Source organism: Prionailurus viverrinus, chromosome A2, assembly GCF_022837055.1.
Source record: "Prionailurus viverrinus isolate Anna chromosome A2, UM_Priviv_1.0, whole genome shotgun sequence".
Classification (NCBI taxonomy): Eukaryota; Metazoa; Chordata; class Mammalia; order Carnivora; family Felidae; genus Prionailurus; species Prionailurus viverrinus.
The window spans coordinates 60,923,780-60,937,422 of NC_062562.1; the positions used below are offsets into that span (position 1 = coordinate 60,923,780).

General features: G+C 60.6%; 1 protein-coding gene across 2 annotated transcripts in view; it reads right to left on the minus strand.

Annotated features, from left to right (window-relative positions):
• CAMK2B (calcium/calmodulin dependent protein kinase II beta) overlaps nucleotides 1–13,643 on the minus strand; it is an 81,428-nt gene that overhangs the window by 32,081 nt on the left and 35,704 nt on the right. The window contains exons 1-2 of one of the 2 annotated variants that reach the window (XM_047849384.1): nucleotides 7,729–7,788; nucleotides 4,417–4,476 (exon numbers count right to left, since the gene is read on the minus strand). In XM_047849384.1, coding sequence (XP_047705340.1) covers nucleotides 4,417–4,476; nucleotides 7,729–7,759 — 91 coding nt within the window. In that variant the 5' untranslated portion in view covers nucleotides 7,760–7,788. Of the gene's footprint in view, nucleotides 1–4,416; nucleotides 4,477–7,728; nucleotides 7,789–13,643 lie in introns of those variants that run through there. The other variant, XM_047849385.1, reaches the window with a different exon arrangement.

Consider the following 13,643-nt stretch of genomic DNA (forward strand, 5'->3'; position numbering starts at 1 on the left):
GGTGCACACAGTAGCAGAAGGGGTGGGGCCACAGGGTGGAGGCTCCCTGGACCGGGCCCTGGAAAGGAGCCATTCACAGGGGAGGTGCACAGTGGGGCCCCATCGCCAGCCTCTCGGGACAAGCTCGGGGAGCCCCACCAGGCATCACTGGCCAAAGCTCAGGCCCCGGATTCAGGCCTACCCCTCCTGCCTGGTCTGCCCCGTGTGCTCCCGGCCCGAGTGCTCCCGAGCCCGGGGTGTGCTGGCCAGAGGGCCCACTAGCGTTTGACGGGCGAGCTAGAGAGTGGACAGCAAGTTAGTGCTTCTCAGCCCAGGCGTCAACCACTCTATCCTCTCTGTCCAGCTGGAGATGCACAAGCACTGAACGGCACACATTTCTAGGAATGGCTCATTGTGGACACGGCCCCTTACATGCCAGCTTCTGCCTCTGTGCTCCGGGAGCCTGCCTCGTGCAGACGCCACTCTCGGTGGGTGCGCCAGCCTGGGAGATGCTGCACAGAGAGGTTCAACTACCAGCTGGGAGACACACAGCTCCCGAGAGGTACACACAGCTCCCAGCAGTACAGGGACTGGGGCGTGGAACCCCGGGAGCTGCTCTCCTCTCTTGGCAGGGCAGGCCAGTGGTGCTCAAAGAGTGGGGCACAGCACCTTCCCCCAGGTCGCAGCCCCTCCCTCACGCCCCTGCTGCTGCCCTAGTTCCTGACAGCCTGCAGGCCTCCTCTCTCCTTGGTTCCAATCCTCCCAGGGCCTGGCTAGGCCGTGTCTCTGTGCCAGGAAGCCCGAGCCGGCCGCGGCGGTGCTGACAGGGGCCAAAGCCCAGCACCAAGAGTGGACTCCGGCCCAAGCAGTCGGGGTGTCCAGGCCCTGGGGAGGGGGGCGGCTGCCCTCCATTTCAGGCTCTGTGTCTCCGCTCAAGGTCCAACATCCAGCCTTTTCCCCTCCGTCCTCACCATACTCATGAAGCCAGGTCCTCCAGGGCCCATGGCCTCCGCCTGCTGCCTGGGCTCAGTCACCCTTCCCAGGGACTACGGGGAGGCCTCGGGCCTCCACTACGGGGAGGCCCCTGCTGACCTCCCTCCCGCCCACACAGCAGCCCAGGACCCACTCCACCAGCCTGCCCTGCTTCTCCACAACACACAGCAGAGCCCTGCTCACTGCACCCTCCTCCCCAGACCCTTCTGTGAAAAAGGCGGGGTGAACAAGAGCTCACCTATTCCTGGCGTGGACTCAGCAAGGGGCCTCCTGAGCAGCCGCCTCTGCCCCCCACCACCCCCACTAAGCTCCAAGTGGAGAGAGAGGCCTGGGGGCCCCTGAAGGCAGCGCCCACTGAGGGACATTCCTGGGGTCTTTCTTGTCCTTCCCTGGGGGGGGGCAGGGGTCCATAAAGCTGGGTGCTGCCCCCCAGTGCCGCTCAGAGGGGGGTCCCGCCTCCTTGCCCAGGAGACACTGGAGGGGCTCCGTGTGGAGTGCAGACTGTGTGCACATGGACACTCTTTTTTTAAAAACATTTTTAATGTGCAAAAATATTTTAATGGTTTAGAAAAATCAGACTGATTTGTGACAGAACTAAGTAAAGAGAGAACCGTCACTGAATCCTCTTAAAAACAGCAGGTAAACAACACTGAGCAGGGTGCACGGCGACAAGAAAGTCGACGGCATCTAGAAACTGTGCTTGGACATGGAGGGCCGGGGGGATGCACCCAGAATGCTCCCCTCGCTGGGGCCCGGCACCTACAGACCAGGGGACTCTCAGGGGGTCCCGCCACCCTCCCAGGCAGGCTCTGGACCCCCTCCCTAGACCCCTGTGCTGTCTGAGGTGGGAAGGCCCAGCCCAGATGTGTAACATCATGAGCTGCGGGCCCCAGGATTCGGACCCTGGAAACCTATCTCCTCCCCCCTGTCCAGGCAGGGAGCCCCCACAGCGCACTGTCCTCCATGGCCCCCACCTGCCCAGATCAGGGGTGAACCACCCAGCAAAGGAACTCAGTTCTAACCCCAGAAACCAGGTCCGAGGAGAGAGGGTCAATGTGCAGAGGGGAGGCTCTCTCCCTTCAGCCTTCCCCCAGCCTCCCCAAAGCCCCCAGCTCCACAAAGAAGGGCCTCAACACTGCACCTGCTCTCCACCTGACTCATCCCAGGGCCTGCTGGGCACTCCCCACTTTACAGATGGGGAAACTGAGGCTCCTTCCCTCTCCTTCCCTCCCCTGTCCTCCCCACATCCTGGACACGACTGCTCCCTGAGTAAGTGGGCACAGGAAGGGGAGCCCCTCTCAGAGCCCCTGCCCTGCACCTGGCTTCCCCTCCCAGGGGCCAGGGGCACTTCTGTCTAGGGTGGGGCTGGGCAGACCCAGGCCAGGGAGCAAGGTGCTCCCCTCACCTCCCCCTGGAAGTCTGTTCCACTACCCCTCAGAGGGCCTCTCCCCAGTCTCAGCCATGCATCTACCTATTCTGGAATGTTCCATCTGCACCCCAGTGTCAGCCCTCCATCAGCCTGTTCTGGAATGTTCCAGATGAACCTGTCTCAGCCTTAACTCCCTGTGTTCTGGAATGTTCCCATGGCAGCCAGTCTCACCCTGTGTCTGTCTGTTCTGGAATGTTCCCTCTGCACGCATCTCAGCCCGGCCTCCCCAGTTTCTGGAATGTTCTAGCTTAACCTGTCCTGTCTCAGCCCGGCCTCCCCCATGTTCTGGAATGTTCCCTCTGCACCATGGGCTCAGCTCTGACTCCTCCATGTTCTGGAATGTTCCCTCTGCACAGTTCTGCCCTGTGTTCTGGAATAAAGCTGCTACGAAGACTTCCGGGACTGATCAGGAACAACATGGGGCATCTAGGCAGGGCAGGGCGACTTCTTGTGAAGTGTCTTAGAACACCAACCGGAAGAACACCTGGGTCCTCCCTTCTTAAGAGGGGATTCGTGAAAATTGCTCAGAGTGGCGACCTGCCCTCAGCTGGTGCTCAGAGGATGCAGGGGAGGCACTGGCAAGGAAGGGGTGTGGGTAGAGTTGGCAGGGTGGTGCTATCTACCAGGAGAACGAGGACAGAGGGAGAGAAGTGCCTGGCATCTGGCCCAGGTACACAGAGGACAACAGCTGGGGTGGTGGGAGATCGGGCTGAAGCCCACCACTCGCCCAAACATCCCCTACCCTCTGTCAGTGAGAACTGGGCTGGGGTCCCTGTGGACGCCTGCGTCACAATCACTTGACAGGCTGGTGAAAGTCCCCATTCCTGGGCCGCCCCAGGCCCGAGTCAGGCTTCCTGGTGGCGGGGCGGGACCCTGCATGCCAGTGGGTCCAACACACTCACCTTGAGAATCTGGAAGTAAAAGCACACGGGCCCAGGCCCAGGGCTGCAGGAGCCCATGGGCACAGGGGCACAGGGGCTGCCCGGGAAGTGGGGGGATTTGCCTCCCCACCCCTCCCACTGGTCCGGGCCGGCTGGAGAGACCCAACACCCTGCAGAGCCACAACCAGTGGTGGAGGGCCCCCAGGACGAGCCCTAAGGCCTGGCGAGGCTTCCTGGGGCCTCTTGGGCCTCCACAAGGCTGAGGGCCTGGTCTGGGGATGGTTCCCAAACTGGCTGCCCCTCACTACCTGCTGTTCTTACAGAGTCCTGGGCCCTGTCCTGGAACAACTGAACCAGAATCATGGCAGGAGGGGCCCAGGACTCCACCCTGACAAGCTCCCAGGTGTCCCTGAGGTGGCACACCCAGAGTCCCCTCCGTGCCTCCTGGCTGTATCCCAGAGGGAGCTCCAACTCCCTAAAGGGCCAGACTCGGGAAAGGACAGGCAGGTGCACACACATCCCTGCTCCACAGAGCAGCAAGCAGAGGCCACACTCAAGCCACGCTGGTGAGGGAGTGGTGGTCGAGTGGCCAGCTGACTCCAGGGTCTGCGGCCCCTACAGCCATACCACTCACGGGGGACGTGATCTGGGCTTGCAGGGCAAAGGGCATCCGTTCCCCCAGGCTCCCGGGGCTCTGCGCCCCTGCTGGGATCAATGCCCCAGGTCACAGCACCAGAGACCTGCAGGGGTCTGCAGCGGTTCTCCAGAACCAGACCTTGGACCTCGGGCCAGGACTGCGCCTGCTATGGTCTCAGAGATGTTTGGCTTCCCAATGTTTTTCTTTTTAATCAGGCTGCCTTGTGGCTCTCCTGAAGCCACAGAATGTTCTTACCAGAATCACACACAACTCAGGGTTACAGAGCGAGGGGAGGGGACCTGTCCACGCAGAGCTCCTGCAAGGGACTGCCCCGAACCCCCAGAATCTGACGTTTCCAGGGGCCTCAGGGTAGGACATGTCTATAGAGAAGGAAAAGGGGACCTTCTGGTGACTCTGCAAGTCCGATCGTTGGGGGAGGAAGGCTGCTGGCTGGAGGAGCAGAGAGGGGGGTCCCGGCCCCTCAGGGGGCTGCTCACCAATGTTGGAATGCTTCAGAAGGCGGCAGATTCGAGCCTCTCTCTCCAGCTTCTGGTGATCTGGGGACAGAAAGCAACACAGTATAACCTTGTGCCCCAGCAGCCTATGCCCGGCACTGCAGAGACGGCCGGGTGCCGGACATACTCTCGGTGGCGAGGACATGCCACCGCCTTCTGCCCGCAGAGCTGACGTGTCAGGTTGTGCCCCTGTCCCAGCAGGGGTCCTGTGGCAGCGCTGGGGCAGGAAGAGACTGCCAGGTGTTTCCAGCTCGAGGCTGTGGGCGGAGGCGGGAGCCCCAGGTGGTTCAGGAAGAGAAGCACGGAACTGAGGGCACCAATTTCATCCCTCACTTGTTTGTCCTAATTCCAAACTCTGCGGAGCCTCCACTAAAGTCCAGTGTGCTCTTCAGCGGCGGCCCTGGGGCTGGCGGGGCGACGCTGTCCACCATTGGGGTCAGCGTGGGCCTCGGCAGGATTTCGGGGACCATCTGGGGCTGCACAGATCCCCAGAACACAGGCCCGGGACTGTGATGGCCAAGGTGTGTTGACGCTGCCATGGCAGCTGAGTCCAGGCCCAGGGGGAGCTCGCCATGGGCAAGAAGCAGCCAGAACGAGCCCCTGGGAGCCCTCCCTGCCCACCCCCCCAACTCACAGCCAGGGCTTCAATTCCAGAGGCTGCCCCTCTAAGGACTAGGCAGTTCATCAGAAATGTTCTATTTCAGGGCGCCTGGGATTCAGTCCATTGAGCATCTGACTCTTGGTTTCGGCTCAGGTCACAATCCCAGGGTTGTGTGATCAAACTATGAGTCAGGCTCCACACTGAACGTGGAGCCTGCTTAAGATTCTCTCTCTCTCTCTGCCCCTCTCCCTCAATTGTGCGTGCTCTGTCTCTAAAATAAAAATAAAGTTAAAAATAAAAATATAAAAGGGCGCCTGGGCGGCTCAGTCGGTTAAGCATCTGACTTCAGCTCAGGTCAGGATCTCGCGGTTCATGGGTTCGAGCCCCACATCGTGCTCTGTGCTGACAGCTTGGAGCCTGGGGCCTGCTTCGGATTCTGTGTCTCCCCCTCTCTCTGCCCCTCCCCTGCCTGCGCCCTGTCTCTCTCTCAAAAATAAACATTAAAAAAATAAAAATAAAATAAAATAGAAAATAAATGTTCTATTTCAGACAAACAGACGTTACCAGAAAAAATTTTAAAGTTAATGGAGATTTCAATAGCAAAATACTGGAAAAACCCATGTTTCCGTTGTCTAGAGAATGCAGCATCAATGTCGCTACAGTCATACAACACACATCAACATGTGCACACCACCCCAACACCAGGCTGAGTGAAAAAGCCACTTATAAAAGAAGACCCACAATGCACTTTTATTCACCGAGGTCAACACGCACAGGTCACTGGGCACACATGTGTGGCCTAACCGTCAAGAAAGGCAAGGGATTTCCAAGTTCAGGATGGCAGCTGTCTCAGTGTGGGACGTGACTGGGGAGGGGGGGCCGGGGGGACCAGGGGTCCTGACCCCCCCACTCCAGCCCTGTACATGCTGAGCCCCTCAGAGCAAGAGTCTGGGGAACACACGACCATGCCAGACAACTGCCTGATTCACCAGGACTCCAGGCAGCACCCGCCTGCAGGGTGCAGTTAACGGGCTAAGTACACAGGGTCCTTGGAGGCAGGAAGGCCGCTGTGCAGGCGTCCTCAGACCTGCCAGGCCCTGGGCCATGCGACAGTGGGGAGCCGGGAAGGGCAGGACAGTCCTGAATGCGGACACACCTGCAAACACGCAAGTGTCTTTCCTGAGCAGGACCGTCATGCCCGCAGACAGACACCTCTGGCAACAACTCAGGTCCAGCCGGCCCTCCCCTCTCCCAGCACTCAAGCCTCCAGAGATGCTAACACCGTCCTGCCCTGCCCACCCGGCACCCACCTGCCCGGCCGGGCGCCCAGCCCTGGGACGACGCTGGCGGAACCATAGGGACAGACCCTGCCCCCCACTCCCTCCCTCATGTCCACACCCAGCGAGCCCTGGTGGGAGCTGAGCACCTACCCACAGACAGCGGGCACTGGAAGCAGTCCAGGCATCACCACTGGGGGGATGAATCAAACATGCTTGTAACAGAACACACGCAGCATGGATTCCACTCCCCAGTCTGTGTGTGGCTCAAAATGAGGCAGCGATAACAGAACTGGGGCTGGGGCTCCCTGGACCTGAGGCCCACCTCTGGAGGGCAGCGGGGAAGGGGCTGTGGCCACAGCCAGGAGCTTGCTCCCCCTCAGGCCAGTGGGAGGGCTGACGGGGGCTGGGGGGCATCATAGCTTTGTGTTGTCTTTCATAGGGTTTTCTTTTTCTTTTTTTTCATTTTGTTTTTTTACATTTATTTATTTTTGAGAGACAGAGAGACAGAGCACAAGTGAAGAGGGGCAGAGAGAGAGGAGACAGAATCCAAAACAGGCTACAGGCGGGCTCTGAGCTGTCAGCAGAGAGCCCGATGCGGGGCTCGAACTCACAAACCGTGAGATCATGACCTGAGCTGAAGTTGGACGCTCAACTAACTGAGCCACCCAGGCGCCTCTCTTTTTCTTTTTTTTAAGTGTATTTTATTTTGATAAAAACAGAGCATGAGCGAGGGAGGGGGACACAGTGAGGGAGAAAGAGTCCCAAGCCGGCTCCACACTGTCAGCAGAGCCTGACATAGGGCTTGAACTCATGAATGTGAGATCATGACCTGAGCCCAAACCAAGAGTTGGACGCTTAACTGACTGTGCCCCTAGATGCCCCTATAGGATTTTCTCTTAAGTTACTATGCTGAACATTTTTCAAACCTAGAGAAAAGCTGCAAACAGTGAAGTCCTCAGAAAATACACATTTGTATAATTGGTCCTTCCATGTGCACACGCTTACTTTTTCTGAGGGTTTGACAGAAGCCACATTAGGCATCCTTTTACCAGGGGACACAAGATGTGCACTGTGTATGTGTAAGAGCAAGAACGTCGTGCTGCATAATCTCGGCGCACGCACCCCGTGCACACCCCATGCAGCAGGTCGAACGCCGGTGCAGACCTCGGCTCTAACCTACAGTCCACATCCTGGTTTTGCCAACTGTCCCAGTAATGTTTGAGCTAACCTCACCTCCCAAATGTGGATGCAGCTCAGAAGCCAGTCCACGTGTGGGTGGGCCAGAGCAAAGCTCGGGGCAGAGAGAGCTCGGGAGGGTTAGGGTGGTGGGAGCTGGGGCAGTTCCCTCTGGAAAAAAATGCCAGATTTGGGTCAGACATAAAAATCAGGAGGAAAATGCAGGTGGGAACCCACCTGTGGGAAGTAGGTAACTCAGAGGCTGCATTTCATTACTGAAAGCTGTCTCCAAGGGCAAAGCTCCATCCACGAGACGGACTGGCTCCCGGGCGCATCTGGGCAGATAAATTATTTGTGTGGCCAGGAGAGGAAGCTTGCCTGCCCGGGCCCACATGCCAGCGGTCCACCCCATGGCCACAGCAGGTGTCCGACCCTCCTGGCTGGCCCCCTTCAGGATCAGGTCAGCAACACGGGGCCAGAAGAGGCCTGATGCCACGCCAGTGACAACACGCGATGCAGGAGAGCCCCAGTGCGCATGCCACATCCAGTCAGTAACAGCACGGCCCCCCAGGAGGCAGAATTACGGGCTTATAGTCTCCCCGACATCGACAACGATCTTGTTACTTTCATAATTAGGCAAAATATTGTTTTTATAAAAGGGTTTGATCCTGTTTCCAACGGGCACAAAGCCACTAACGCAATGAGGGCACATCGTGAAAACCGGCCATGGAGACACCCACCCTGAAGTGAATGGACCGTCCAGGACAGGCAGGCAGCCGTGGGAGAAAAGCCAACCCCCTAACCCTGCCCACGGCCCTTGATTTCTTCCCACAATGTTGGGAAAGTTGTTTCTTACCTTCCAGATGAATGTCCTAAACCCCATCTTGGACATGGGGACGTGAGTCAAATTTAAGCCAGTCAGGTTCACCAGAAGCCCAGCCCGGCTCTAAACCGTCAGCTGGAGCCTTGAAGGACACCTGCAGGCCATCCCTCCTGCAGGCAGCAGGGTGTAGGATGGGCCAGCAACCCTGAACCAGCCCTGAGATGCCCTGCCCAGGGCCCTGACCCCCTCCTGACCATGCTCACCGCAGGGACTTCCTGGCCGGGCAGACAGCAAGCTACCCCAGGAGGGGCTCACTAGGCACCGGCCAGGGCTGTGGGGCCTGCAGCATCTGAGTGACCAGGCCAGCCTTGAGACCAGGCACAAAGCTCGACAGGGTCCCCCCAGGGCTGTGGCCAGGTGTCCTGAGTGTCCAGGGCACCCGGAGTTGCCCTGAGGCCTAGCACCTGCTGCTTGGAGCCCCACTGCCTCGGCCACAGAGGTTAACAGTTTGTTATGGAATGACGGCACATATCACAGAACAAACACAGTACCCATTGTGCAGCTTGTGGGTTGAGAGAACCCCAGGAATCCGCCCCACTGACACCCCACGCGTCCGGACCATGGAGTCAGTCTTCCATGTCAGACTCGCCTGCATCAACCCCACGCATGCACCTCCAGGAACTGCACTTTGAAGTCATGTTCCAGGGGAGGGTCTGGGGGTGACTTCTAAACAGGATGGGGACAGAAGGGGGGCATAGAGTGAGGGAATAGGCCAAGCTCCCCCAGCTTCTGGGAGCCCCAGTCCCTCTGCCCTTTTCCCACCTGAGGACCCAAGGCCAGCTCTGACTGCATCCTGGGGACACACACAGCTCCCGGGTCACAGGGAGCAGGTGCAGCAGTGCCATGAGCCCTGGGGACAGAGGAGGCCCTGATGCCACGTGCGAGAGTCTTGAGGGGGACCCCACACCAGAGGGAGGTTCTGGAGGAATGTGCGTTCGTGGGGCAAGATGCAATTCTCACAGCTTCTGACGCGGAACCCTGCAGGGGACTCCTGGGCTCAGCCATCTCACCTTGTAACCGCTCACACGTTCTACGCGGAGACAAGCCCAAGTGCGTGCGGGCCAGTCCTGGAGCGTTTGCTCCCATGAGGGAGGGCACTGGGCTGCGCTGGCAGAGGAGGAGCACCCCAGCAATGAAGCACAGCGTTCCTTCACGTCTGTGGGAGAGCGAGTCACACAGAGCAAAGCCAAACCGACACACTGACTGGGCAGTCGTCCCCTGCTGCCGGCTGCCCAAAATCCAACGACACGGATGCCAGCCCCCTGGCTGATTCCACCGCGCCCTGTGTGCCAGGCCCGTGCTGCCCCTGTGGTGCCCCCGAGCTGGGGGGCTGGGGGCCAGGAAGGGGCAGGCTGCAGCGGAGCCCTGCACACCCCACTCGGGGACAGCAGATCCCAGACCCCAGCAGCCCCCGGGAGCGAGGAAGAGGCGGGGGCTGCTCAGGGCAGTCACTGGGCCCTGCCGGGGACCCACCACCATGAGGGAGATGGACAGGGGCCCCAGGGGCAAGAAGAGACAGGCGCCTGCCACACAGCCACACTCGGGCACTGCCTGCGCCGCATACACGACGGGCCTTCACCGTTTCACAACAGCACCCCGAGGAATGGCAGTGGGGGACTGAAGCCAGCTCCCCACCCACCACATGGCCCTGGCCATGGCACACACCAAGGACCCCAAGTGGGGACTCCCCATGACAGGGTCCCCCAGGAGGGATCTCTCCAGGTGGGGTCTTCTCCCCCAGGCAGGGGTCCCCCCAAGGTGGGGGCACCCCAAGCTGAGGGTAGTGGGAGGGTGCTCCCATAGTGGGAGAGGACATTCGTGGGCCCCGCAGTGTGAGCAGCAGTCAGGGTCCAGGAAACAGGTGCACAGAGACACTCAGTGTCCCCAAGGCCAGGACTCGACTCCAGGCTGGGGGCTCCTCAAGGCCCCCTCAGGGACGCAGCCCCCCAGCCCTGACACCATCCACCATACTTCCCGCCCCCGCCCCATCCCCACCTGCTCCCTGGCTGTGGGTGACTCAGAGCAGAGATGGGGACGCAAGGAGAAGGAGGACAGGAGGGACGTGGGTGGGCGCCTGGCCCCTCGCCAGCTGCCAGGAGCAGCAGCAGAGCTGTGGCGGGCAGAAGGACACCCGCGAGGCAGTGGAGCGGGTGGAGGAGGGATGGAGGGGGAAACGGGCCCACCTGGCGGGAGGAGCTGCCAGCAGCCTCCCCAGGCTTGGCCCGGGACGGATGAGGCCACCTCTTGGGAAGTAGGGAACAGCTGCCAGTCGTACTAGATGGAACATGAAATCCCACAGGGAAAGTCTACACAGCCCGGCAGGCAGCGGGGGCTCAGAGGGCGGCTGCTGGACCCCCAAGGACTCCTGGGACAGGACAGGCAGGCTGTGTTCACTAGGGAGCCCCGCCAGCACAGGGGTCCATTGGCCTCCTTGGCCCCCCTCCCCCCGCCTGGAGGATGGCCTGGGGACACAGGGACAGCAGGGCCAGGAGGCTGGGACATGTCTGGCTGAGGTCATAGGCCACAGCAGCTGCTGCCCAGGATGCTCCACCAAATCCAGCAGCTCCTGGACAGAGCTTGTGGGGATCTGTGTCAAGGTCAGGCCCCTGCCTCAGGGTCACCATCCACTTCTGCATGGACACAGGAAGGTCCACCGAGGTCCCAGGAAAGGAACATGGCCCGCCCTTGGGCTGTAGAGTGTGGGAGTGTGTGTGTGGTCTGGCCCCAGAGGGAGACACGGAACAGTGCTGGGTGGGGCACACATAGGGGTGGGCAAAGTCACGGGGCTGCCTTGTTGGCTGGGGGCCATGCACCAGCCAGAGACAGAGCCCCCGGGGAGGATGCTGGGTGCTGACCACCTCAGGTGACTTGGGGGGAGCCACAGCCTTTGGTGGGGGGAGCAGCTCCCTGGTCGCACCCTGCACCCAGCCTGGGACTCCGCAGGGCCTGGGGCTGCTCAGTCTTCTGCTCCCTCCAGGGCAAACCAGCAATGAACCCAGACCAGTATCACCAAGCTGGGGGACTGCCTGTGTGCCAGCCTCTGGTGGCCACGGGGACGTTGGACCTGGGGCCCTGAACCAGGCCAGGCCTCGCTCTGAGCCCATTTCCTACGTGTGAAAAGGGTGGGGAGGTCCCAAGAGAGGCCTCGACAGAGAGGAGACCCCAGCCCACAGCCCCCACTTCCACCCCTCCCCCATCGTGCCCTGCAGAGCTGGGCACCTGGGCTGTTTTTCCCACTTCCCTCCTCCTGCCCCACCAAAGAAGACATCCTGGCAGGTGTCCCCGTTCTCCTAGCCGGTGGCTTCTGTTCTTGGGAGGCAGGAAAAATGTGTGCCCCAGGGGACTGGCTGCACTAGGCCCTGGGACACCTTTGGGAGGCTCCTCCCCTTCACTGCCACCCATCTCCACACCTGTACTATCACACCGCAACAGGGAACTTTCTAGAACCTCGGGAGGCCCACGGATACCCACATCACACATCACTCTGCACACAGGCCAAACAGTGTTCCAAACATCAACCCTGGAACTCTTGTGTCCTAAGTTCTCAAGGTCGCGCGCACCGCGGCCAGGGAAACTGGGCCGGCAACCCAGTGGCTCTGAGCCTCTGTCCTGGGCATTCACACCTCCAGAGTCCCTGGGAGGGCTGGGTGGCCTGGGGAAGGATGTGTCATGGAAGATGGGTGAGTTCTGAGCACCTGCTGACACTGGTGTCTCCGACCTCGGCCTCGTCCCGGGAACAACATCCCATCGGCTGTCGGGAGGACACTGCTTTCCGGGAGGATTCAAAGTCGGGGCTTCCACAGCTTGGGCCTGCTGATGGGACTCATGGGGCTGGGACACATGAACAAGGCAGCCAAACCCAAGAGGCCTCGCAGGGTCCTGCTGGTCCCCCCCAGATTAGCATCTGCTGTCTGCTCTGCACAGACCCCTGACTCTGCCGGGGGCTTCCCACAAGGTAGGGCTGCTACAGTTGCCCCAACTTTCAGATGGGGTGTGGGGCACAGGGAGGCTGGGGGTGCGGCTGGGCTGCACAGGGTGGGGGGCTGGAGCCTGAGCCTGAGTGGGGGCAGCAGCAGCGGAGGGCCCCCCACCTCGTGGTGTTTCTCGTGATGGTGCTGCCACCATGGCCGGGTACCGGCAGAGTGACAGAGATGAAGAAAGCTCCCATCGCAGACTTCTGTGCGTGTTTTGTTTTAAAACGGCAACTGGGCACCCAGCAATTAGTATGCCAACATCAGGCAGCTGCCCCACCCCGCCAGGGCGTCCATGCCATCCTGCAGCTGCCATGGGGACAAAGACAAGCCACCGGGCCCCACCCACATGGCAGCACTAAGGCCTCTGAGATGTTTGCAGGCCACGTGGGTCCGTGTGGCAGCTGGGCCCCCAGAGCCCACCCTCCCCGCCTTCAGCTGGCCCCCCGCTGCACAGAGGCCTTCCTCACTCCTTCCTCAGGCTGGGGGCCACCACCCAACAGGAGCTGCAGCCAAGCTGTGCAGCAAGGCCAGAAACTGAGGCCCCAATGTCCAGTGTCACCTAGCTGTGGGCTTCCTGCCCCCTCTGCTCCCAGGTGAGGTCTCCCCGCCCCACGGCCACTGCCCCAGGCAGGCCAGGCACGGTGCCCTCCTACCCTCTGCCAGAGAATAATTATTCACTTAGAAGTTAACCATGTCCCACAGCGGGGACCGGGGACACCCCGTCTCCTGTCACTGCGAAGCCTGCCTCCCACAGCCCAGGCCGCTCACACTGTTCCCAAGTGTGCCCCACACGCCCGGGTGACATGCAATGTCCCCCCTGGGCTCTGAGCCACTGTAATATAGGCTGCCGTCTGCCTGACCGTCCAGTGTCAGCATCCTGTTTGCTTATGCCTATGACCCTTGGGCAGGGCCCCCACCCTCACCAGTAGTGACTTTCCTTGGAATCCTCAGTTTCAGTGACCATGAAATGGGTCACTCTCAACTTCCAGAACAGTAGGGCATGGTGACATAGGAGCTCCCCAGTGACCACCTCCTTTCCTGCTTCCTTCCACAGCCTGGGGGACCGCAGGTGCTATTGGGCAGGGTCTCATCACAGCCCACCCCCAACAGCACCTGTGATGCTTCCTGGGCACCACCCCGGGGACGTGCTCTCGACTGTGAACAGAGGCCGAGTGCCTTCCACACTTGGGCATGGCCCCAGACACTGCACAGCTCGCCCGCCACCGTCCTGCTCAAAGGCGAGGCCCAGACTCTGCAAGGCCTCTGAGACCCGCTGAGCTGGAGGGTTGGGGCCA